At 37.1% G+C, this 25,286-nt stretch overlaps 1 protein-coding gene across 1 annotated transcript in view; it reads right to left on the reverse strand.

The window, feature by feature from the left end:
• LOC150100631 (fibrillin-1-like) overlaps nucleotides 1-25,286 on the reverse strand; it is a 1,594,375-nt gene that overhangs the window by 438,152 nt on the left and 1,130,937 nt on the right. Inside the window, exons 47-48 of the mRNA XM_090401848.1 lie at nucleotides 13,728-13,853; nucleotides 1,701-1,826 (exon numbers count right to left, since the gene is read on the reverse strand). Of these exons, the coding sequence (XP_090257974.1) occupies nucleotides 1,701-1,826; nucleotides 13,728-13,853 (252 nt within the window). The remainder of the gene's footprint in view (nucleotides 1-1,700; nucleotides 1,827-13,727; nucleotides 13,854-25,286) is intronic.

Below are 25,286 nucleotides of genomic sequence, written 5' to 3' on the forward strand. Positions count from 1 at the left end.
TGTGTAGTTCTAATAAACTGTTTTTTCCATTTCTCTTGGTTTAAGTCATTCAATTCTTTTTTTGTAAAAAAAAAAAAAAAAAAATATATATATATATATATATATATATATATATATATATATTCCCCCCCCCCCTGCGAAAGACTTGTTTTTGTAGAAAACAAGTCTTTCACAGATATGATCCCACAATGATTCAATGATAAAGATAGTAAATATGAATAAAAAATTTATATTTCTTGATTAAAATAAATAATTAAATGTGTGTAAACTAAATGGTTGTTCAAGCAGAAAATTATAGGTTTACATGCAATCAGAATTCAAAAACATTTCATAGAAGGCAGTTGTTCCAAGTTGATAGCAATGTTATATGTGTGTGTGTGTGTGTGTGTGTGTGTGTGTGTGTGTGTTATTAATCTCATGTGCAGGAGTTTGCAAAACTTACTGTTCATCAGTGCTGTGTATGGTTTGTGGTTAGGAAGAAAGACAGAACCTAATGACAGTCCGAGAGGTAAATGGAATGAAAATGAAAGTGCCAGATGAGAAGTTAGTTTGATAGATTTAAAGATGATCAGCAAATGGGTGTCTGTCAAATACCTGCTTGAGTCAATTTTGAGTAAATTTTTGAGGAAAGTGGAGGAATGATAGAAGCCACTTAAATGAACAGTGTCCATGAAAATATTTTAAATATCTACATGCAAGCTTAGACAGAAAGAGAACATCTCTTTGAAAGTGAGTAAAGTGAGTCTAAGAGTGGAGGGGATAATTCAATTAATGAGACTGTCACTTCCAGATAATATTAGGAATTTTTAGGGAAGTTTTTGATGCCCCACCTCAAAAAGCTATTGCCATTTGTTGTTATTTGGGACTGCAACTGAATAAACTAAGGATATGAGGTCAGTGTATTAGGTCAACCAGTTTTCCTGTTTTGCAGGAAAATTCTGCTATTTCTATCTGAGACCAGATATCTCATTTCCAGCTGAAAAGTCCTTATAAAGATTCCTGATGCCTCTCGACAGAATTTGAACCCTTGTCTTTCCAACCAAACAACAAATAATATGTTGTCTTTCCTCACAATCACATTATGGAACATTCTAAATGTAAGAACATTTGAAGAACTGAGTTTGGAAAGATTTAGGATATGTATAAAGTTAGAAAGTATACAGGTGAAAAGTAGTATTCGGAGTAGAAGAGTATACCAAATTTTTTTGGAAATTGAATAGCTAGGCTTAAGATATGATGTTTTTGTGCCAGAAAAGGCTAGAGGCATAAGACAATCTAAGAAGAGAAATCCAATATTTTCTGGAGATCTGAGTATTATCAGAGGTAAGTGGAGAGATCTTTCTTGTGAGATATAAAGATTGTTTTTGGTAGCAATGAAATTTCCAAGTTTTCATTACCTTCACACCAACTAGATTATAACACAAGGAGTGTTTATTGTTATGACAGTTAAAGCTTAGAATGTTTCACCACTTGCAAGGTTTAACAAATGAAGAGGAGGAATGGAGCAGGCAGTCATCTCTTCTAGTGGCTAAATGTATATGAGAATTAAATTAAAAATAAACAAATGCAAAACTGGTTGACTGACTATTTCTTTGGCATTCCTATAGCTCACTAGCAACTGAAGCACATGTTGTGAAATCTAACATACATTTGAAAACAAAATACAATGCAAATAATATATATATATATATATAAAGTACCTAGGCATTCTTTTTCATCTGATGATATCATAAACCCACGTGGACATGTGCATCTGAAACTGCCTTCTGTGTTTATACAGGATCCTCCATAACATAGCAGAGATACTGTTCTACATTCATCAATATCTGAAAGACAATTTTTTCAGTCATGTAAATTAAGTGCAATGCTGATAACAGCAATAGCAGAAATATATATATATATATATATATATATATATATTGTCCAATCTCTCTCTCCCTCTCTCTCTCTCTGTTGTCTGTAATATCTTAGATTAGCCAATCCCAAAAATATTAAAAACAAATGCACAGATAGAATAACCTACAGAAATGAGAGAATTCTTCTCCCCCATTTACAAGCTTTGATACTAATCTGGTCAGATATGGTTCTTGGATTCTGTGAGAATGGCACAAAAGCAAATATCAAAGATGAAGAATCCTTCATATGAGGGAAGAGAGAGAGAACTTTTGAAAAAAAAATTGATAAAATTTTTTTTCAAAAGATTGATTGAAAAAATTGATTGAAAAGGCATTTGATAAAAGAAGAGATCAGTACACCTCTTCGTTTATTATTATTATTATTATTATTATTATTATTATTATTATTACCCCATAGAACACTGTTACGCAAATTGGAGCAGATGGGAATGGATATTAAATTGGTGATATGGATAGGAGAATGGCTCAGGGAGAGATACCATAAGGTGGTGTATGGAGGAGCCGAGTCCAGAATGAGGCAGGTGACCAGTGGTGTGCCTCAGGGCTCTGTGCTTGGGCCAATGTTGTTTAATTTGTATATAAATGATATAGGAAACGGCTTAAAGGGAGATATTCAGTTGTTTGCTGATGATGCAAAGTTGTGTAGTGCAATAAAAAATCAAGCTGATGTTGAAAGTTTGCAGGAGGATTTAAATAAGCTGGTAAAATGGGCAAAAGAAAATGGATGTCAGTTCAATGTGGAAAAGTGTAAAGTCTTGCATTTTGGGATTAAAAGATTACCAGCTGTGTACTACATAGATGGAAAGGTACTCCAAGAGATTGATGAGGCTAGGGACTTAGGGGTATTGGTAGATAAGGAGATGAAGTTCAGAGGACACATTGCTAAGGTGTCCAAGATTGCACATAGGATTACTTGGTTGTTGAGGAACACACTGACATCCAGAGATAAAGAGGTTATTATTCCCCTTTATAAAGCATTGATACTTCCACATTTGGATTACTGTGCTCAGGTCTGGTCACCTTGATTCCTTGGAGATGAGGAGGCTGTGGAGAGGGTTCAGAGAAGAGTGACCAAGTTGGTGAGTGATATAAAAAATGCTCCCTACATTGATAGATTGAGAGCTTGTGGATTGCAGAGATTGGCTGATAGGCGAAGAAGAGGGGATATGATAGAAACATTCAAATTACTAAAAGGTTTTTATAGGATTGATGCAGGGGAAATGTTTCAGCTGTGTGATAGTGATGGAAGAACAAGAGGTCATCTCTGGAAATTAAAGAAGAGTGTGGTTAACAAAGGTGTCAGAACAAGGTTTTTTGCCTGGAGGGTGGTGAATGAGTGGAATTCATTGCCTGACTTTGTTGTGAGCTCTTCATCTGTAAATGAATTCAAGAAGAGATATGACAGATATTGTTTTGCTAGTTTGGGTCTCCCGCGATGAGTCTACTGACTCCATGGAGATACCCGTAATAATAATAATAATAATAATAATAACACACTTCTGACCATATCAAACCACCTAGATATCGGGCTTCCTCTGGGTCTTCTGTCTTGCCATTTTGGCATCAAACACCTGTTTCTGATAACCTTTCTTCACCTATTTATTATTATTGCACCCTCCATGGAGTTGACAGACTCATTGTGGGAGGTTCATTCAACTCACAACATATTTATTATATAGAATCTTAAAAGTCCATAACACTCCTTGCATTAACAACACATTCTGGTAATCTGGTAATGCATTCCATTCACTGACAATTCTCCATGTAAAAATCTACTCCTCACACCCTTCTTCACCACACTTTTACATAACTTCCAGGAATGACCTCTGGTTCTTCCTTTCTCAACTTCTACTCTTTTTATAATCTCCTCTGGATTAATCTGATAAAATCCTCTCCCTAACTTAAACGCCTCTATCATATCACCTCTCTTCCTCCTATCCATCAAACTCTGCAATCTACATCTTTTCAACCTCTCTCCATAGCCAGCATTCCAAACTCCTGATATTGTCTTAGTCACTCATGTCTGGATGTCTCCACATCACGTTGAAAACAGGTGACCAGACCTGCACAATAGTACAAGTGTGGTCTGACCAGTGCTTTATACAGTGGCACAACCAGTTCCTTATCCTTGCATGTTAGAGTACTTTTTATCATAGCAGCACTACAATGTGCAACCATTGCAACCCTAGCAATATGCCCTCTAAACTTCAGTCTACTGTCAACCATTACTCCAAAATCTCTAATCTCATCCATTCCTGCAGCACGGCACCATTAATATAGTACATAGCATTATATTTCTGCACTCCAAAATGCAATACCTTGCACTTATTAATATTAAAACTACAACCCCACTCTTTTGTCTAAGTAAAGTCTATTCAAATCTTCCTGAAAGAAATTAACATCAGCAGTCTACTTATAATTGTTCCCAACTTTGCATCATTAGCAAATAACTTAAGATCACCAGTCAGTCCACATGATATATTGTTTACAAACAAGTTAGACAGCAGGGGCACAAGAACAGAACCCTGAGGCATGCCACTGGTCACCCTTTTTTGAGACACTGTTCCATCATACACAACCTACTGGAATTGTTCAGAGAGGTTATCCATCTAACCAATATACTATTTCCATTCTTTGCAGCTTGTACATCAACTTATTATGTGGTAATCTATCAAACACTTTTGCAAAGTCTAAGAATATCACTGTATATGATTCTCCCTTATCTAACACACTCGTCACCTTATCTTAAAATGCAAGTAAATTACTGAAACAGGCCCTATACAAATCCATGCTGACCTTCATAAAGGATGCCATGTCCATCAACCCAATTCTGTATTCTATTCCTTATCAATTTCTTCAACACCTTTGCCACAATTGCAGTTATATAGACTGGCGTATAGTTGTAGACTTCTGTCTTAAAACCATGCTTGTGGAGTGGTACTATTTTGCCCTCTTTCCACTCCTTAGGAACCTTACTCACTGCAAGACTTTCATTAAATAACCAGGTCAAGAGCATAACCAACTGTGGTGCACATTCCTTAAGCATATGTGATGATATGTCATCCATTCCCACAGCCTTATTCACATCTAATTCAACCAATATCTGATACACCTCTGTTTCTTTCACTTCCAATTCTCCTAATACTTGCCTCTCTTCTATATATCACAGTGGATAATTTATACCAGTATGATATATGCTGATAAAGTGCTCGTTCAGTAATTCCACTATATCCTTTGCAGCTGTTAATCAGCTTCCATGACTATCCAGCAATGTTAGTCTGCCATAATTATTCTTCCTCTTGCTTGCCATGTAGTGGAAAAATTCCCTTGAGTTCACCTTGGCCTGACCAGCCAAATTCCTCTCATACTGCACCTTTTCTTTCTTTACCATGCTTGTCACCTTTCTAGCCTGCATCTTATACTCTTTATGGATCTGAAATCCACCAACTGTCTTGTATACTTCCTTCATAACATTTTCTTTTCCAACACAGCTTGCTTCATTTCGCTGTTCACCTATTTCACTCCCACTCTATTTACTCGCTTAACCCTCAGTATGCAGTCATACATTGCTTTTGTCAGATACTGCCTTATGAGTTTCCATGCATTTTCAACATCTTTTCCGCTCAGCTCATATACCCAACATGCTAACTGACTATAGAGCGTCCTATAATCACCTGCTTTATACTTCCACATGTATGTGACCATACAACCTTAGATTAGCTCTGCTGACACATTTTTGAATGCTAATTATGCCAAGTTCCTTTCTAATAGCTTCAGTTTTAATATGATTCTGAAAGTGATGCCATTGGTTCACTCCCTTAATTTTCTCAGAACCCTCATATCAGTGGTCTCTAGTCTTTGATGAAGTGCTTTACTCCTAATCCAACTCTCAGATCAATAACTTAAAACTGTTTTAAACACTGTCTTGTATACTTCTAGTTTGGTGTTTTGGCTAATTTCTTTCCTATTCCATACAAATTTATTCAGTTGGCTACAAGGGTTATATTTGGCACTATAAGGCAGATGATTATGACAAACTCAGGAAGTGGTTTGCAGTGATATCATGGAATGAGCAATTGGATGGGAAGGAAATCAATGCTACTTAGTCCCTACTCAGGAATTATCTAGCAGAGGCAAAGATTGAGTGTATTCCAAAGGTCAGGAGATTAAATAAGGTAGGTGTAAAATGGATAACTGAAAAAGTGAAGCATGTGGTCTTGAAGAAAAAGGCATTGTGGAGGCAGAAGAAGATGAGTTTGCCAATAATCAGTTCCATCAGGAGTACAAAGAGCAAGCAAGGAAGGTGACTTGCTTGATAAGGTAGTGAAAGTGCAGTATGAGTAGCAGTTAGCAAATGAGGCTAAAAGAAATCATAGGGAGTTTTTTTTGATATGTGGCTAGTAGAAGGAAGAATGATTATGGGAGGAAGATGTTGGTCAGTGATAATGAGAAAATGATAAACACTGAGAAGGATATAGCAGATGTGTTAAATGAATAGTTCATTAAAGTATTCCATCTTTATGAATTGTGAATGTAACATAATGGAGAATTGGAGAGCAGTGGGAAGGGGGGGGGTGAGGAACCACTGATGGTGAGTGAGCAGAAGGTATATGAGGAATTGAATGAAATTGATGTCAATAAGGTCATGGGACTTGATGGTATAAAATTATTATTATTATTATTATTATTATTATTATTATTATTATTATTCGGGCCTCCATGGAGTCAAAAGACTCATCGCGGGAGGTCCTTCCTAGGAAACACAAAGTCTATCAAGACTCATCGTGGGAGGTCCCTCTTAGGAAACACAAAGTCTGTCATACCACTCCTTAAACTCATTGACCATTCTAGTTCTCACCACTCTATCAGGTAACGCATTCCATGGTTCAACCACTCTCCATGTAAAGAAACCACTACTCACCCTCTTGCTCACAGTTTCCTTTCGTATAACAATGCATGGCCTGAGGTAATGTTCCAGGAAGTTAACTGTTTTAAATTACATTTTTAACACAAATCTTAGAAAGACCTAAGTTCCAAAGAAGTCAAATGAAGACAAAATTATTTTATTTCATGTGATAAAATAAAAAAGGCCTTAAATTACAGGCAATCTGCTTGTCAGAAATTATGGTCAAGGTGATAGAGAAGCTAATGAGGATCAAGATTCAGAACTGGGTTTATGACAATTATGACAGTAGCATAATTTTCTTTAAGGGACAGCATCGGTTTGCTAAAGGAAGACTGTGTTTAAGCAATCTGCTAACTTATTATAACGAGGTGATGAATAAATTGGACAAGGGGATACATATGCAGTAGTATATTTAGATTTGCGAAGGCCTCTGATAGATTGCCACATGACAAGCTAGTAATTAAAATGGAATAAATGGTGCTGAGGGATGCTTAAGGGTCAAAGCTGTATAATTGAGAGGAGACCTCCACATAGCCATTAAAGGAATGTGGAGAACCGACCAGGGCTACTGACCTAATGTCCAATCCCCATCTTCTCGTGGTGCACTCTGTTAGGTATCTACCTGATACTGAACAAACGAGGATGGGCTGACAATTTTGGATTTAGCTGACTAAATTGTATTCTTACTGGCTTAAACCAAAATATAAACTGATGGTACAACATGACAGAATTTCATGTCGGCTGGAGCGTCGCCCAGTTAAACAAGGCCCCCGTTGTTTTCGCCAGGGAACCAGGGCAAACAGTGAAAAGTCAGCTACTGGAACAAATCTTAAAACACACCCCAACTCAACATCACCAGAGTTCAAGATCGGTACTATCAACATAAGAAGGTTGCATGGCAAAGAAATGGAGCTAGCTGAGGAATTGGATAAGTGCCAGATCAACATAACAGGAATGACTGAAACAAAAAAGACAAAAACTAGTGAGATTTTTCAAAGCAGTAAATACCAAATGTTATATTCAGGAAATGACAATCAAGGAAAAGAAGGAATAGCCATAGTATTCAACACTAAATACGAGGCTAATATTCTTGAATGGCAGGCAATTTCAAGTAGAGTGATGTGGGCAAATATGAGGATGGGGAATTGGACAATGATATTCATTTGTGCCTATGGTCCCACAGAATATTCTACTAAGGTAGAGGTGGAGAAATTTTTTGAGGCTTTAGAGAAAGCAACTAACACAATGAAAAAGGAAAAGTTGGTCCTTGTTTGGAATCTAAATAGCAGAGTAGGAAATGATTGTCAGACATACAAAAATATTTTGGAATTTTTTGGAGAAAAAGCAAAGCTAATAGTAATGGCAAATACCTGTTGGATTTCTGCTCAGGACATGGACCGGTTATTACTAACACCATGTTCCAACATAAAAATGCACACATTCACATGGAGAGAAATAAGGAATAAGAAAAGTCTCATTGACTATGTTATTGTTGATAGTGATATTATCTCCCAGATGCAGGACACCATAGTGTACATAGGATTTGAAATGGAAGTGATCACCATTTAGTCTTAGGCAGGATAAAATTGAATTTCATATTGAAAAGCAGAACATGTAGGAATGTTTTAAAGCAAATAAAAGTTGAACATCTCTCAGATGTAAACTGTAGACTAAAATACACAAACATTATTCAAGAAAAAATGAAAGAGTTGGAGAACAGGAACCAAACCTTGGAGATTCAGTGGCAAGCCTTGAAGAAAACACTGATTGATTCAGACAGAGAGGCATGTGGTGAGGTTGTCTGCAAGGACAGAAAAATCAGAACATGGTGGACACAGGAAGTTAAAGAGGCAGTGAAGGAAAAGCAGGGTAAGAAGCAATATACTTAGTCTTTATTTGAGCTGTAAGTCAGCAGTTAGAATTGAAGGAAGTACAGGAAGATGGTTTAATGTTAAATCTGGTGTCAGACAAGGATATACATTATTCCCTCTGTTATTCATTATCTATATGGATCACATTATGAAGGAATGTGGTATTAAACCTGATACCACAACTGTAGATGTTAATCTCAGCTCTTTGCTTTATACGGATGATGTTATACTTCTAAATAAATCCACTAGAAGTCTGCAAGATTCCCTGACTAAATTGAATAATTGTTGTAATAGAATATGGTATGAAGGTTAGCAATAACAAGACAAAGACAATGAAAATAGGCAGAAGCATGGAAAATATCATCTGCATTGTGAATGGACACCCTATAGAACAAGTAAAACATTTCAGCCATTTAGGCACAATTTTTAGTCAAGATGGTAAATTAAATACGGAAATAGACAATAGAATCAATAAAGCTGGCATGGTAGGAAGTCAATTAAATAAATTCATATGGAATAAGAGAGAAATTAGTCAAAACACTAAATTAGCTGTGTACAAGACAGTGTTCAAAGCAATTTTAACTTATGGATGTGAGAAATGAGTTAGAAATAAAACACTTCACTAATGTCTTCATTTTTAATATCATATTAAAAACGAGGATATTAGGAAAGAACTTGATATTGTCAGCATACAGGAGTGTGTTAGCAGAGCTAATCTCAGCCAATCTACCTGTATCTTAGTCTTTTTCCTGCCAGCCTGGCAGGAAAAATACTAAGATATAGGTAGATTGATAAAGTAAAAAGTGCCTTAGAAGACAGAAATATAAGATCTGATAATGTTGGAGTCTTGACAGGTAACAGACTGATTTGGAGGAAAATTGTAGATAGGGAGTTAGTAATGAGGTAAATTTTTCATGTAGTACTATCATATCCTGTACACCCCGTGAGGGTACATGTCAGGAATTTGATGATAAAAGGTGTTGGATGGTATATTAGTGTGTTGAATTGGAGATTGGCTGTCTAATAAGTATCAGCAGGTTGTGAATGGGGGGTGATATTCCAGAAGAGGAAAGTCACTAGCAGTGTGCCCAAGAGGATTTTTTTTTTTTTTTTTTGGGACCATTGTTGTTTAATTTGTATGTAAATAACACTGCAAAGAGCTTAAATGGTGATGTTGCCTTGCAAGAGGAATTGAATAGTGAATAAATTACTTATTGAATAAATAAATTATGTGAATAAATTACTAAAGTAGGGCCTAACTTTTACAAAGACCACCAGTAGAATAACATATTCATATCCACCCATTCCTGTAATTTTACTTCTAACTAACTTTTCAAAAACTTTAACCACCACTACATTAGAGATACTAACTGGTATGTACTTTGCTACTTGTGTCATGGAGTCACCTTTATATATGAGGGTTGTTTGAAAAGTTTGATAAATTTCCAATAGATGGCGACACAATTCATTGATACTAGTGTCGTCACGTATCATCTTTTTCATGATCCCTGGCAAAATTTTAGCCATGTGCAACGCATAGTTCTCATTTGGCAAACATTTAAAATGACCATGTTTGCATTTTTTATAAAAATGGAGAAAAATGAGTTTCGTGCAGTGATAAAACACTTTTATTTGAAGAAGTGGACAGCCGTGCAGATCAAGGGCAAGTTAGATGCAATTCACGAGGACTCTGCACCAGCATTAAAGACTATTTATTTTTGGATAAATGAGTTTAAACATGGTCGTAAGTGAGTACTCACGTACTTTCACTCGGTCATAAGCTGAGTGAAAGTACGTGAGATTGTTGAATGGGTGGTGTATAATATCCTAATATTATACACCACCTAATATCTCAACTGAATGGGTGGTGTATAATATCCTGCATGAAAAATTGCATATGAAAAATCTGTGTGCACAATGGGTTCAGCAATTGTTGACTGTCGATCAAAAATGCATGCGAAAAGAAGCAGTGTTTGGTGATGTTTAATCACCAAACGCTGCGTTTGGTGATTAAATTCAAAGCAGCTTTTGGTGATGTTTAATCTCAATTTGCAGGATTTTTTGTGTCAATTCATGACTGCAGATGAAACTTGGATCCACCACTACACACCTGAGTCCAAGCAGCAGTCAAAACAGTGGACAATGCCCGGTGAAAGAGCATTGAAAAAAGCGAAGACCGTATTGTCAGCTGGGAAGGCAATGGCCACTGTTTTTTGGGATTCCCAACTAATTATCATGATAGACTATTTGGAAAAGGGTAAGACAATAACAGGAGTCTATTATGCATCATTGTTGGACTGTTTAAAAGAAGAACTGAAGGAAAAAACAGCCAACATCGGACATCAAGATAATGCTCCATCACACACACTGGCCGTCACAATGTCAAAATTACACAAAGTGATGTTTGAATTGGTTCCACATCCACCGTATTCTCCACACTTGGCCCAGTGTAACTTCTTGTTCCCAAACTTAAAAATTTGGCTCAGTGGGAAAAATTTTTCTTCGAACAAGGATGTCATCAAGACTGTCAATGACTATTTTGCACAATTTGACAAATCCTACTTTATTAGATGGGATGAAAAAATTGGAAACTCACTGGACCAAATGTGTAGACCTCTATGAAGACTATGTTAAGTAATAAAGGTGATTTTTTCCAAAAAAATGTGTTTAACTTATTTTTTTACCAAACGTTTCAAACAACCCTCATAAAGGAACTATCTTACCCATTTTCCAATCCCTTGGAATCTTCCCAGAGCTGAGACTTGGATTCAACAATTTTGTCAGAGGCAGTGCCAGTACTCTTGCATGTTCTTGTAGCATGTGAGCTGACAGATTGACCAGTCCTACTGCTGTTTTCACATTGATATTTTTCAATATGTTGAGTACCTCTGTTCATCTACTTCAATTCTCACATCAGTAACTGCAAAGTCTCTGTCTGGATGATACACCCTTGCAAAGTGATCACTTAGCAACTCAACTATTTCTTCTGCTTCTGTCACTTTCCTAGCACTGAGTAAAATTATCTTCCATAATCATTCTTTCTCTTATTTGCTATATATATAGATATACAGGGTGGTTCAAAATTCCATGTACAAACTTTGAGGGGAGGTAGAGAACATCAAATCAACCATATTCGCATAGGAAAACATGACTGGAAACGCCACCGGAAGGTACTAACAGGACACAAAGATACAGCAATAACACAAGGCAGTAAGTAGTGTAAAAAACTTTATTAGGCATAACTGAATAGTTCAATACTAGTTGCATAAATAATATGGTAAAAGAGGTGTATGTCTGCCATCTCAGTGTTCGTAAAATGACGCATGTTCTTCATACGATGTCAAAAGCTTGAATGAGGAAGCCTCAATTGCTCACCTGGAGCGCTGGCAAACAGTGCCACTTATCACTTTCAGATGGCATTTCCAGTCATGCTTTCCTATGTGAATATGGTTGATTTTGATGTTCTCTACCTCCTCTCAAAGTTTGTATGTGTAATTTTGAACCACCCTGTATATATATAACTATTTTAATTTACTTTGGCCTGCTTAGATAATTTTCTCTCACTGATTTACCTTCCTTATCATAGTTAAATTTCTTGCCTGCTTGCACTTCGCATTGCTTATAGCATGCTGATGACCTTTTTGTTTATATTCCTTCCACAATGCTTTTCTGCTATTTTTTTTTTTTTTTTGAAGCTCCTGCTTTACATTGATACACTCCTGATCCTGAGTATGCAGTCTGATAGTGCCCCTCTCAAACAATTCCGGACCATTTCCCATGCACTAGTGTCCTCCTTTCTTATAGCTTCGTATGCCATGGCACTGGTCCAGGCTGTCATTTCAGTTTGTCATACTCACCAGCTTTGTAGTTTCACATAAATTCTTTCTTGACTGAGAATTTACATGTTGAGCAACCTCCCAGGACAAGACTGAATGGTCACTTTCCTTGAGTGGAGATAGAGTTGCTCCTGTAGTTATAGATAGATCTGATAAGAGTACCAGATCTAGCACTCTCAAACCCCTCAGTCCCCTTCCATCATGTGCAGTTTCAGGTAATTATCCCTTAGTAGCTGTATAGATTCCATTTCCATCTTGTCATGTGTGCTTTTCCATAATAATCATTTGGGCTATATACTTGGAATTCCAGAGGAAGATGTGGATGCAATGCATTGGCAGATTAGCACAATGAGTAGAGCCAAAATTGGCCCACTGGCCTCTATCTCACACCAGACAGCCTCACGTGAACCATCTCCCTCAGATCTACAATCCTCCTTATTTTCTAATTATTTGAATATTCTTAATAATACCCCTTCTCCTGATTTTCCTAATATCTTGTCTCACTGCATATTTCTCATCATTCATATAATTCATGCCTGCCAAAACAATCAATCCTAGCACTTCTCTTCTTTGTAAACTAACTGCTTCACTAACATCCTTTATCTTTCCATCTGGAAATCGTGCTTTCATCACTTTCTCATTATGAACACTTCATATCATGGAATTTCCATATAATACCTTCTCCTAACTCCAGTTTTTTGTTCTTTCATGCTTTTCCTATTGATTTTTTCATTCATTCTCCCTCCTGCTGTGCCACATGCCAATCCTTTCTCCAGTCATTTGTTCTGTGAAGGACTCCATGCAAGCACACTATTTCTCTCTTCACAGTCACCTGTTCATCTTCCAGACACTTCTTTCATACTCTCATGCATATTTCATCCACTATCACTCTCTTTCCATTGCATTCTCTACACGTTCACTATCCTATCTCACAAAATTGATATTAGTTACTTCATTCTCCTGCTTTTGACATGATTCGCATTTCTTCCACTCACACACATGAAATATTTCTGGCATACCCTCTTGCTACTCTCATTCTCATGCCATAAATCATTCGCTCTTGGCAATGAATACATTGAACAAACTACACTGCATGAAATTCCAAATATTAAACTCAGTGAACAGCAATATGTGAACTCAGTGAAACATATATCTAGAATTAGTTAATTTATTTTTCTATATATAATAAAACGCTAACCTTCACAATGTTGTTTATCACGTGTAAGATCATAACCATCAGGACAGCTGCACTGAAAAGACCCTTCAGAATTACGACATGTTCCCTGACTACATATATCATCAAATTCATCACATTCATCAATATCTGTTGAAAGAAAAAATAAATCATACTGAATATTTCTTTGGATAAAAAATGTTTCTTTTTAACATTGTTATACATTAGTGTCCATAATATGTTACAAATATAACAACAACAAAAAGAAAGCTATGATAATCATAATCACAATTTTTAAAAAAAGTGCAAGTCTCTCTCTCTCTCTCTCTGTGTGTGTGTGTGTGTGTGCGTGTGTGTGTGTGTGTGTGTGTGTGTGTGTGTGTGTGTGTGTGTGTGTGTGTGTGTGTCTTCTCCTCCTCTCCCCAAAAGGGAAAAAATGCATGTTGATATTAACTGGAACTCCATGGAGGCTCAATTAATATCATCATGCAATTAATCAGAAGGAAAAAACCCAAAAAGAAATGCTTCTTTTTGGGTCCAATTGCTTCTTATATTTTTACAAATGAGAAGCAGATCAGGTACATGCTCTGGTTAAAAGAGAGGATAAGATACATTAAATCACAAAGGAAAAGATAATGGCATGCCAAGAAGACAGATTGGTGGGGAGAGGCAGGGAAGTGGGAAGAAGTACAGTTATTTCAAGACATAAAACAATCAATATCAAACTCCAGTAATTCAACAAGGAGGATATGAAAAGTGGGTGTGATGTAAATGAATAAACACATTATCAGACCCCTATGGAATCCAAGACTCATTGTGGTCCACATTAATAAACACAATGCTGATCAAACCATGCCATACTTGTTCACTGTTTCCAGGCTCGCTTCCCCAAAATCTTGGCCAATGCAAAAGCACTTCACTTACTAACCATTCTCAAAGCAAAACACTTGCTAACCATTTCTCTGCTGAGATCCTCTTATATAACTTACACAGCAAAAAATTCTGAAGAAGATGATGCAGAGGATGTATAAGCAGGAGAACAGTCAGAAGTTAGCGCATAAAGCATCATCAATAAAAGTGAGAGATATAGTAAAGAACAGAATATAAAAAGCTGGTAGGGCAAGTGAAGTGTAAGTCCAGAGATCTTTAGTTATGTGGTTAGTAAAAGGAACAGTGAATATCAAAGAATGACTATTTGCTGAAGATAGTGTTAGGGTGATATTTATAGAAGACATAGTAAATGTTCATCAAATATTTCATCAGTTCACGCTAGAAGAAAAGGAAATAGTCATGAGTATAACAGTGGAGGTGGAAGATTATGCAGTAGAGGAAACAGGAAGTGGATGAAAGCCTGATGTTAATAAGGTTTACTTAAGAAAGCATATATGAGATAAGGTGGGATATTGTGTTGTGTAGATGTATTAAGGTTGCAAGGAGAGAAATCTAGTGCCATTGTATGAAGGAAAATCCAAAACAGTAATGTCAAACTATTCAGTAGTGTTTTTGTTTTAGAGTTAACAGTGAAGATGTTTAAAATGTTTAGGTTAGTATATATGTATGAAAAAAGGAAACTTTGCATAGAGCAACATGGATCTGTTAAAGGGTAGTCTACTTTCAGTAGTATGGTAATATTTTAAAATAGGACAAAGACCATATCGGACAGACTTTGTTCAATACAGTCTAATTCCATGTGAACTGTCATCATTATTACTTTGGACAAAATGGATGTCCAATAGAAAAGAGAATACAAGAACACCAATTGTATATTAGCAAAGGAAATTTGAGAAATCTGGCATGACACAGCATGGAATAGATACAGACCACTTTATGGTTTGAAACATGCTTACTTCATCACTGTAAATTTGAATGTTTGTTTAAAGAAGGTGTTGAGGACTTATTCGCCATCTAAACTTAAATCAGAAAGAATGCCTCTCACTAAGATATGGGAGATGGGAGAGTCTTATTCTAATCATACATGAATATATATATATATATATATATATATTTTTTTTTTTAAATATAGTTAATGAATAAATAATAATGCAATGTTTTCTCAGTTATGTCATTGCATCATTTTATGTATAACATCATGTGGCTCTTACTGTTTCAAATCAATCTACTATTCACATTCTACCTTGTAATTAACTATTGTTGTTGTTGTTACTAATGATGGCCTGTAATATTCAGATTGAAATATATAGCTTTAAATAAGTATTAATTATTTATTTCCTTGGGTTTTATGTGAATGAAAGAAAATATTCATGATGAAATTGAGCAAAATGTAACTGGTAGATTAATAGATTTATTCTATTATTTATTCGTGCATAATATATATATATATATATATATATATATATAGCCACAGGTTGAAGGAGATATTTAGTTATTTGCAGATGATGAAAACTGGGGAGACCAATAGCAAAAAAATTCTGTTATTATTATTATTATTACAAGATACCTCCAGGGAGTCAGAAACTAATCAATAGAGGCCACATATTACTCACACCATCTATCGTACCTTCTTTTAAATTACTGAATTCATTCACACTATCTGGAGACATCAGCTTCAAAGGAGTCATTTCAATCATGCACTGTTCTATGAGAAAAAAAAAATATATAGCTTGCACATCTTTCTTTAACCACATTCATTCTTAACTTCCAAAAATTCCCTCTTGTCCTTTATGTCCTGCATGACCTTTATGATGTCACTTCATGAAATCTGAACATAATGGTTCTCTGGACAAGAAACTGAACTGAACTGACAAGTCTAAAGTTTTGCACTTTGACAAGAAGAAGAAAAAATGGAATGCAGAATACTATATGCAGCCTCTGCTTTAGGGGGTGAAGATGCAACAAACCAGCAAGGGATGGTGGATAAACAGTTAAACTTTAGGCAACATTACATTGTAACACCATAAAAAGTTACTGAAATGCCACTACTGAGAAGAAAATGAAAAGTTAAAGTTAAAATATGCTTATGCATTTGTGGGAGGTGGCGCTAGGGGTCGCTGAAGCATGCGGCGGGTGATTTGAGCTGTGGTAAAAAACCACAGCTCAAATCTGTGTAAAAAGTGTTTTTTACAAGGTATATAGTGTGTGAATTCTTTTGTGAATTGTGCTACATTTTTTTCTCAGTAACACAAGTGTTCTTTAGTGGTTCTGCTTTTGGAGTTTCGTTGTTATATATTCTGTTATTTTTGGGTTACCGAGAAGGCGAGGTCAGTCGGCAGCATTTGCATGGAAGAGAAGATAAATTTTCACTATCTAGTAGACTTGAATATAGCATTATATTTTTATATATATGTTTAGATTTAGTGTTTATTTATATATATATATATATCTATGACTCAGTTTTCATACATATTTTAGCGATTAGTTTAGTAGTTACTTGGCAGTAAGGAATGATGGCGGAACGCAGCTGCAATCACAAATGGTGTGTCACCAAGAACTCTATTATACATAACATAATAAAGGACTTTGTGGTATGCAGTGTTTGCGGCATGCCTGGGAGTTGGATATATGGTGGGTGAGAGAAGGGGGAGTGCATATATGAACAAAATATAGGCAGTGGGAGGAAATCAATGAATTAGATATTTCGATAACTGACCTAGCTGCTTCAGGGACAAGAAATGAATGTCGGGAAAAACGAGTAGGGTGATAGGAGAGAATGATGAGTGAAGTATGAATTAGAAAATAAGAGTCGGGAGTGTGGAAGGCTTGAATAACTGTGAAGTTTACGGAGATGGTATTGATTAGATAAATGAATGGCGAGTAAGAGTGACTAACTTGCAGAAAGGGATAGATGAGCTGAAAGAGGACATGGAATGACTTGTGAATGAGATGAGAAGTATGAAAGATGAGATTAGGAGAATGGAAGAGATGTATGCAAGGCAAATCAGAGTGGGAGTGAGAGAAAGTTTTGGGAATGATAGAAGAGGAGAGAATAGAAGTAGTAGGAGAGAGGGAATGAGAGAGAGGTTTGGGAATGATAGAAGAAAAGAATATAGAAACAACAGAAGAGAGGAAATGAGAGAGAGAGAGAGAGGTATGGGAATGATACAACAGGAGAGAATGGGAACAGTAAAAGGGAGGGAATGAGAGAGATTTATGTGAACGATAGAAGAGGAGAGAGAGAGAATAGGGTAAGTGGAAGAGAGGTAATGAGAGAGAGAGAAAGAGAGAGAGAGAGAGATGGGAATGATAAAAGAAGAGAGGGAAAGAGAGAAAGAGATATGGGAATTGATAGAAGAGGAGAGAACAGGAACAGTGGAAGAGAGGGAATGAGAGAGAGATATGGGAATGATGGAAGAGTGGAAGAGAAGGAACGAGAGAGTGTTATGGGAATGATAGAAGAGGAGAGAATGGAAACAGTAGGAGAGATGGAATGAGAAGAATGCGAGGGAGCACTGGAATCAGGGATAGAATGATGTCAAGAAGGCAGGTAAGTAGGGAAACACAGAGAGAAAGTGTTACGGGAGAGAGAGAGAGAGAGAGAGAGTGAGGGATGCACGAGAGCAATCGAGGAACAGGGTGGTAAGAGGTGTAATGTATGGGGACTCAATGACCCCGTGGTGTGCAAGATAGGATGCGTGAGGAGTGGTTGCCTGGAGGAACAATAGAAAGTGTGGCTATGGCAATTAAGAGGGGTGAAAGGGTGGATGAGATGACTGTGATGGTAGGAACAAATGACTTGAGAGGTAATGGAAATTGGGCAGCAAGAGATATGAGATTCTTGCTTGAGGTAGTACAAAAGAAGATGCAGAGAGAGGAAAGATAGTGTGCATGTTGCCTAGGTATGATAGTGACAAGCTGGGTAGAAGAGCAGTAATATTGAATAACAGAATAGCTAGAATGTGTCAGAAGAGAGGATTGGAATATGGATGCTTGGAGGGCATTTGAGGACAGAGAGAAATTGTATACGAGAGACCACTTGCATTTGAATGAGGAAGGGTGTAGGCATCTGGAGAGATTGCTGTTCTGAATGAGTCAGTGTGTCAATGCAGGGAAACTAGAATGCCCAAGGTGGATGGTAGCAAGGATGACCTCTTGTGGGAATGGGTACTTGGGACAAGGGGGGGGGGAAGACATCAGGTAACGCTGAGCCCAGTGGAATCTAGAGGGGATAATGTTAGGTATAGAAACAGTGGCATTTTTATTCTTTATACTAATGCCAGGAGTATCTGGAATAAAAAAGAAGAATTGGTGGTGCTGAAGGAATCAGCCTGGCCAAAGATTATTGGTATCACTGAGACGTGGTTGACAGAAGAAGATATAATAACAGGAAGAGAAGTAGCTGGGTACAGCATTTTTCGGCAGGGAAAGCGTGGTGGTGGTGGAGTACTGCTTATGATAAGTGACGAATTGTCTTCTAAGAGTGGAGGCTTTGGAAGGAGGTGACACTAATGATTTCTAAAGCATATGCTGTGAGGTAGAGATGGGCAAGATGGGATATTTAGTGGGGTGATGCTACAGACCAAGAAGCACAGAGGGTGGGGGACCAGGAGATGTTTAGATAGTTGGGCTTGGCAAGTGCAAGAAGAATGATTGTTATGGGAGATTTTAATTACAGCAGTATAAACTGGGGAGAGGAAGATGCATGTAGCAATAAGTGAATGGAATTCTAGAATTCTTGAGGGACAAATGTCTTAGGCAACATGTAATAGAGGGAACAAGAAGTTCAAGAGTTTTGGATTTGGTCATAGCATCAGAAGAGTTGATAATAACCGAGATGACATTTCTCCCACCAGTTGGAGAGAGTGACCATGTGATTTTGACTTGGAAGATGAATAGACATGCAGGAATATCAAAGAGATGGGAACCTGTGTGGAATTATAAGGCAGGTGATTATAATAGTCTTAGACAACAACTTTTGGAAGTTTCATGGAGGGAGGAATTGGAAGGCTGGGATATCATTGGTGCTTGGGAAATTGTGAAGGAATATTTGTTAGTAGCAATAGTAAGCTGTATTCCACAAGTGAAGAAGAGTACACAATTTGGTGTAAAGTGGATAACAAACAATAATAAACAGGAGTTGCATGTGAAAAAGAGGCTATGGAAGAGATATAAGGAGATGAGTGAAGAGCAGATGCATGAAGAATATAAGACACAGGTCAGGAGAGTGACTAGTATGGTAAAGAAGGCAAAACTGGAATATGAGAAGAGATTGGCTCTAAGATCCAAAGAAAATCCTAGGGAATTTTTTAGATATGTGGCCAGTAGGAGGAGAAATGACTGTGGAAGAATGATATTGTGGAATAAAAATGAGAATAGAGTGACTGATGCAGAGGACATAGTGGAATTGTTCAATGAACACTTTATTGGTGCATTTCATCCTGGAGGAGTAAATTTTAATGCTAGAGGGGAGGGCAGGTTCGAGGTTTAGAGGTGCAGGAGGAGAGCGTGTTCCAAATACTGAGTACTCTGGATGTCAGTAAAGCTGTTGGACTGGATGGTATTTCACCATGAGTTTTGAGAGAATGTGCTAAAGAACTGACAGCTCCTTTGATCTGGCTTTTCAATGAAAGTCTGGCAACAGGAAATGTGCCCAGGGAAGAAAGAGGGTAAGATAGTGCATTGCATAAGGGCAGTAGTAGACTGGAAGTGTCTACTACTGCCCTTTTGTAAGGCCAGTTTGTGTGTCATCAGTAGTTGTTAAGATCTTGGAGAAATTAGTTAGAGACCGTATACAACATTGGGAAGATGAGGGTAATGTTATCTGTAAGAGTCAACATGGATTTGTGGAGGGGCTCTCTTGTTTTAGTAATATGCTAGTCGTTTATAATAAAGTTACCAGAGCAGTAGATGAGGGAGAGGCATATACTACCATTTTCTTGGATTTAGCAAAAGCATTTGAGATGGCACCATATGATAAGCTGATATTTAAGTTGCAGCACATGAGCTTGGATGTCAGGTTGGTCAGCTGGATTCAGGATTGGCTGTCCGATAGGTATCAGAGAGTCGTGTATGGTGGGGCAGTTTCAAGGAAGCAGAGGGTTACAAGTGAGGTGACACAGGGCTCAGTACTGGGACCTATATTGTTTAACCTTTATATAAATGACATTGTCAGTGGATTGCAGGGGGATATTCAGTTGTTTGCAGATGATGTGAAGCTGGGAAGGGTTATTAGTAATAATGCAGATGTGGTAGTCATGCAAGAGGATTTGAATAAGCTAGACAGATGGGCAAATGAATGGGGGTTTTGGTTTAATGCAGTAAAATGTAAGGTCTTGAGGTTTGGGACATCGATGGGACGCTGCATATTGGAGAAAGTAGTGGGAGACAGGAGATCTGGGGTTGATGATTGATAGAAACCTGAAATTCAGGTTACATAGTGCAAAGGTGGTGAAGGCAACACAGAGGACTGCTACAATAATAATAATAATTATTATTATTATTTCAGGCAAGTCCAAGGAGTCAACAGACTCATCGAGGGAGGCCCTAACATCATGTCAAGAACAACTATTCGACATTCACACAGTGTCTATCATACCTCGCCTTGAACTCATTCACAGTCGTAGCTCCCACAACAGACTCTGGCAGCTTATTCCACTCATTCACCACTCTCCAAGAAAAACCTAGCTCTAACACCCTTGCTAACCACATTTTTGCCCAGCTTCCATGTATGACCCCTAGTCCTCCCACCACCAGTCCTATTCTCAAAAATATCTTCTGAATTAATCTTATAGAAACCCTTCAGTAATTTTAATGTATAATGAGAAGGATGCTGACCTGCAGTGATAAAAGAGTTATTATTCCATTGTATAAGACCCTGATTAGATCACACTTAGACTATTATTCTCAGATTTGGTCCCCAGGATTTGAAGGGGAAAAATTAACTGTGGAAAGGGTACAAAGGCAGATAACAAGGATGGTTTCAAAACTGTACAATGTTAGTTATGAGGATCGGCTGAGGGAATGTGGACTGCAGAGTTTGGTGGATAGAAGAAGTAGAGGTGATATGATTGAGAGGTGGTTACAGGGTTGACACTGGGAGTTATTTCACTTGGTTGAAATAACTCCCAGTGTCATTATCAACCAAGGGATGAATTCCTGCTATTCATCCCTTGGTTGAATAGCAGGAAGGAGTGATGACAAGGGGCCACCCCTGAAAGTTACAAAAGGAAACTGTGAGCAAGAGTGTGAGGAGTGGTTTCTTTGCATGGAGGTGGTTGAACCATGGAATACATTGCCTGATAGAGTGGTGAGAGGGAGAATGGTCAATGAGTTTAAGGAGTGGTATGATGGACTTTGTGTTTCCTAGCAGGGACCTCTCACAATGAGTCTTCATAAAATTGTGTTTCCTAGGAAGAACGTCCCGCGATGAGTCTTTTGACTACTTGGAGGCCTAAATAATATAATAATATAATAATAAAATAATTTCATATTTTATAAAGTAATGATCAGATTGCATGTGGGCTACTTATATGGATCTATGCATCTAAATGGCTAGGCGACAAAAAAATGAGAGCTAATCTAAAGGAGAATATTTAAGATTATATCATGATCAAGGCTGAGAAAACTTGATAAGCTGAGTGAATTGGTCTGATTAATAGAAGGAGAGATGACAAGATCAATATTTATAAGTTCATGAGAAGAAGTTGGATGCAGAGTAAATATTGCATAGGATGGAGTGTGAGATCTTTTCATAATCTACAGAGTGGTGATGGAGAAAAAAGTTTCATCCCTGGAAGATAAGGGAGTTTTATCTTCCTTATATTTTTTTTTCAGTAGAAAGTAATGAGTGAGTAAAATGCATGACTACATGAGTATGAACAATTTGTATTTTTATTGGTGCATAGACTGCTTAATGCATTATAAAAGGTGCAGGACTGGGATGCCAAATGGAGGGCCACTCAATGGTGGTGCTACATAGTAGCCAATTAGTTGTAGATATGATTTGAACCCTGGTATTGTATGGTATGCAAGACTCATACATGTTAAGAGGGTTAGATGTTGGCAGTGTGATTGTTTAAGTGCATGATGAATTTCATTGCCTTGGTGTCGGGGGGGGCAACCAGTACAGACCCAAAGTGGTTGAAAATGTAGCATGTTTTATCTTGCTAAAGTATGATTATCAAAGATAACTCAGATTATGATATAATGTTTTAAATAATGGCTTCACACATGCAAGAGAAAACTAAATAGAATTTATTATTACTATATATTTTATTCAATATGTCATAAGCTTCATTCAGGGAGAAAGAAGAACTGGTAACAACATTTAAATTCTAAATACACAAACAAGTCATACAACATACATGTAATATCACATGCCTCAGTCGCAGCTGTCCAGTATGAGGAAACACTATTAGAGTTCAGAGACATGGGTATGGTGTATAATTAATTCATTAATTAAAAAAATAAACAATTAACAACAATCACTTGCCAAAACTTAGAGATAATCATACAATATGACTGGTTAAGATTAGGACAATAGCATAGAGCTTCATGCAATTAAAAAAATAGAAGATCAAATTTGAACCTACTGTAGTGTAGCATCTTGGTACGTTTCTAGTGAACTCTGTCTAATGTCGATGGCATGAGAAGCAAGACCCAGACCTTCAGTTTCCAAAAATCTTATAAAATCTTGATGTTCTTGGATTCTAATAATAGCAGAATGGTCAGTCTATCCAAAGATGACAAGACAAGGATAGTCGATAAACAACAGGCAAGGATAGATGTCATAATATATCTTTGATAGTGAGTTGTGGTCAAGTTGTTGGAGAGATTGGTTAGGAATAGAATACAGGATTGGGTTGATGGACATACTATTCTTAATGATGGCTGGCATGGATTTGTAAAGGATAGGTCCTTTTTTAGCAATTTACTTGCACTTTATGATAGGGTAATAAGTGTGTTAGATAAGGGAGAATCATATACAGCGATATCCTTGGACTTTGCAAAAGTGTTTGATAGATTGCCACATGATAAGTTGGTGTACAAACTGCCAAGGATGGGAAGATAGCATATTGGTTAGATGGATCAGAGATGATACCAGCAAGTTGTTTATGATGGAGCACTGGCTCAAATAACGATGGTATCCAGTGGTGTGCCCCAGGGTTCTTTTCTTGGGCCCCTGCTGTTTAACTTGTTTGCAAATGATATATCATGTGGACTGACTAAGTTCCTTCAGTTGTTTGCTGATGATGCAAAGTTGGGGAGAATTATAAGTAGCAGTGCTGATGCTAATTCCCTTCAGGAAGATTTCAATAGACTTTTGACTTGGACAAAGGAGTGGGGTTGTAGTTTTAATATTAATAAGTGCAAGCTGTTGCATTTTGGAGCACAGAAATATAAGGCTGTGTAGTATACCGATGGTGCAGTATTGTAGGAAGTGGATGAGATTCGAGATTTGGGAGTGATGATTGACAGTAGACTAAAGTTTAGAGGGCATGTTGTAAGTATTGCAAAGGCTGCACAACATAGTGCTGCTATGATAAGAAGTACTCAAACATGATAAAGAAGTAGTTGTGCCACTGTATAAAGCAATGGTCAGACAACACTTGGACTATTGTGCTCAAATTTGGTCACCTGGTTTTCAGTGTGATGTGGAAACATTGGAGAGTGTCCAGAGAATGACTAAGACAATATCAGGACTTTAGAATGCTGGCTATGGAGAGAGAGATTGAAGAAACGTGGATTGCAATGTATGGTGGATAGGAGGATGAGAGGTGATATGATAGAGACATTTAAGTTAGTGAGAGGATTTTATGAGATTAATCTAGAGGGGATTATAAAAATAATAGGTGAGATGGGAAGAACCTGAGGTCTTTCTGGAAGTTATGTAAAAGCGTCGTGAAGAGGGTTGTGAGGAGTAGATTTTTTACATGGAGAATTGTCAGTGAATGGAACACATTATCAGAATATGTTGTTAATGCAAGGAGTGTTAAGGATTTTAAGATTTGGTATGATAAGTACATTGTCAGTTGAATGAACCATCCACGATGAGTCTGTCAACTACATTGAAGGTACAACAATAACAATAGATGGTAAGAAGAATGAAACCTCTGGACTAATTTGAAGATGGTATACAAATTATATTCGTGAAGGGTCCTTGATATTTGTTCAGATGTTCCATTCAGGTAGTGTATTCTGATTCTTTTTCACATCAGATTGCAATCTGAAAGAGGTATGATAATTATAAAATATTTTCTGTATCAAGGTCCCACTGTATCCAATAGAGCCTCCATAGTTCAGTCGGTATAGACGAAGCCCTTTCAGTCGGACCTGGGTTAAATTCCCACCCATGTCGTGAGGAACCTTTATTTAGTCTCTTTCAACTAAAGGTGAGTTAACAGGATATAGAGAGTTTTTTTTCACTCAGAAACTCAGGTTTTTCGTCCCCTCAGAACAGGCAAACTGACCCATGAACATACATGGATCTACAGTCATAAAATACATACTTAATACCACACTAGGAGGGCTCAACCAGTCCTAAGGGACTGTCAAGGAATGGAAGGAACCCCATACAAATAACTAACTAACCATACAAATAAATAACTGTATTAATAGAGAAAGTTTTATTTTTTTAATTATTCTAATAAAAGAGACTCAGAAGAACAACTTGTGTGTGTGCTTGGTGTA

Source organism: Typopeltis vanoorti, chromosome 12 (assembly GCF_054136105.1).
Source record: "Typopeltis vanoorti isolate ZY-2024b chromosome 12, IOZ_Tvanoo_1.0, whole genome shotgun sequence".
Classification (NCBI taxonomy): Eukaryota; Metazoa; Arthropoda; class Arachnida; order Uropygi; family Thelyphonidae; genus Typopeltis; species Typopeltis vanoorti.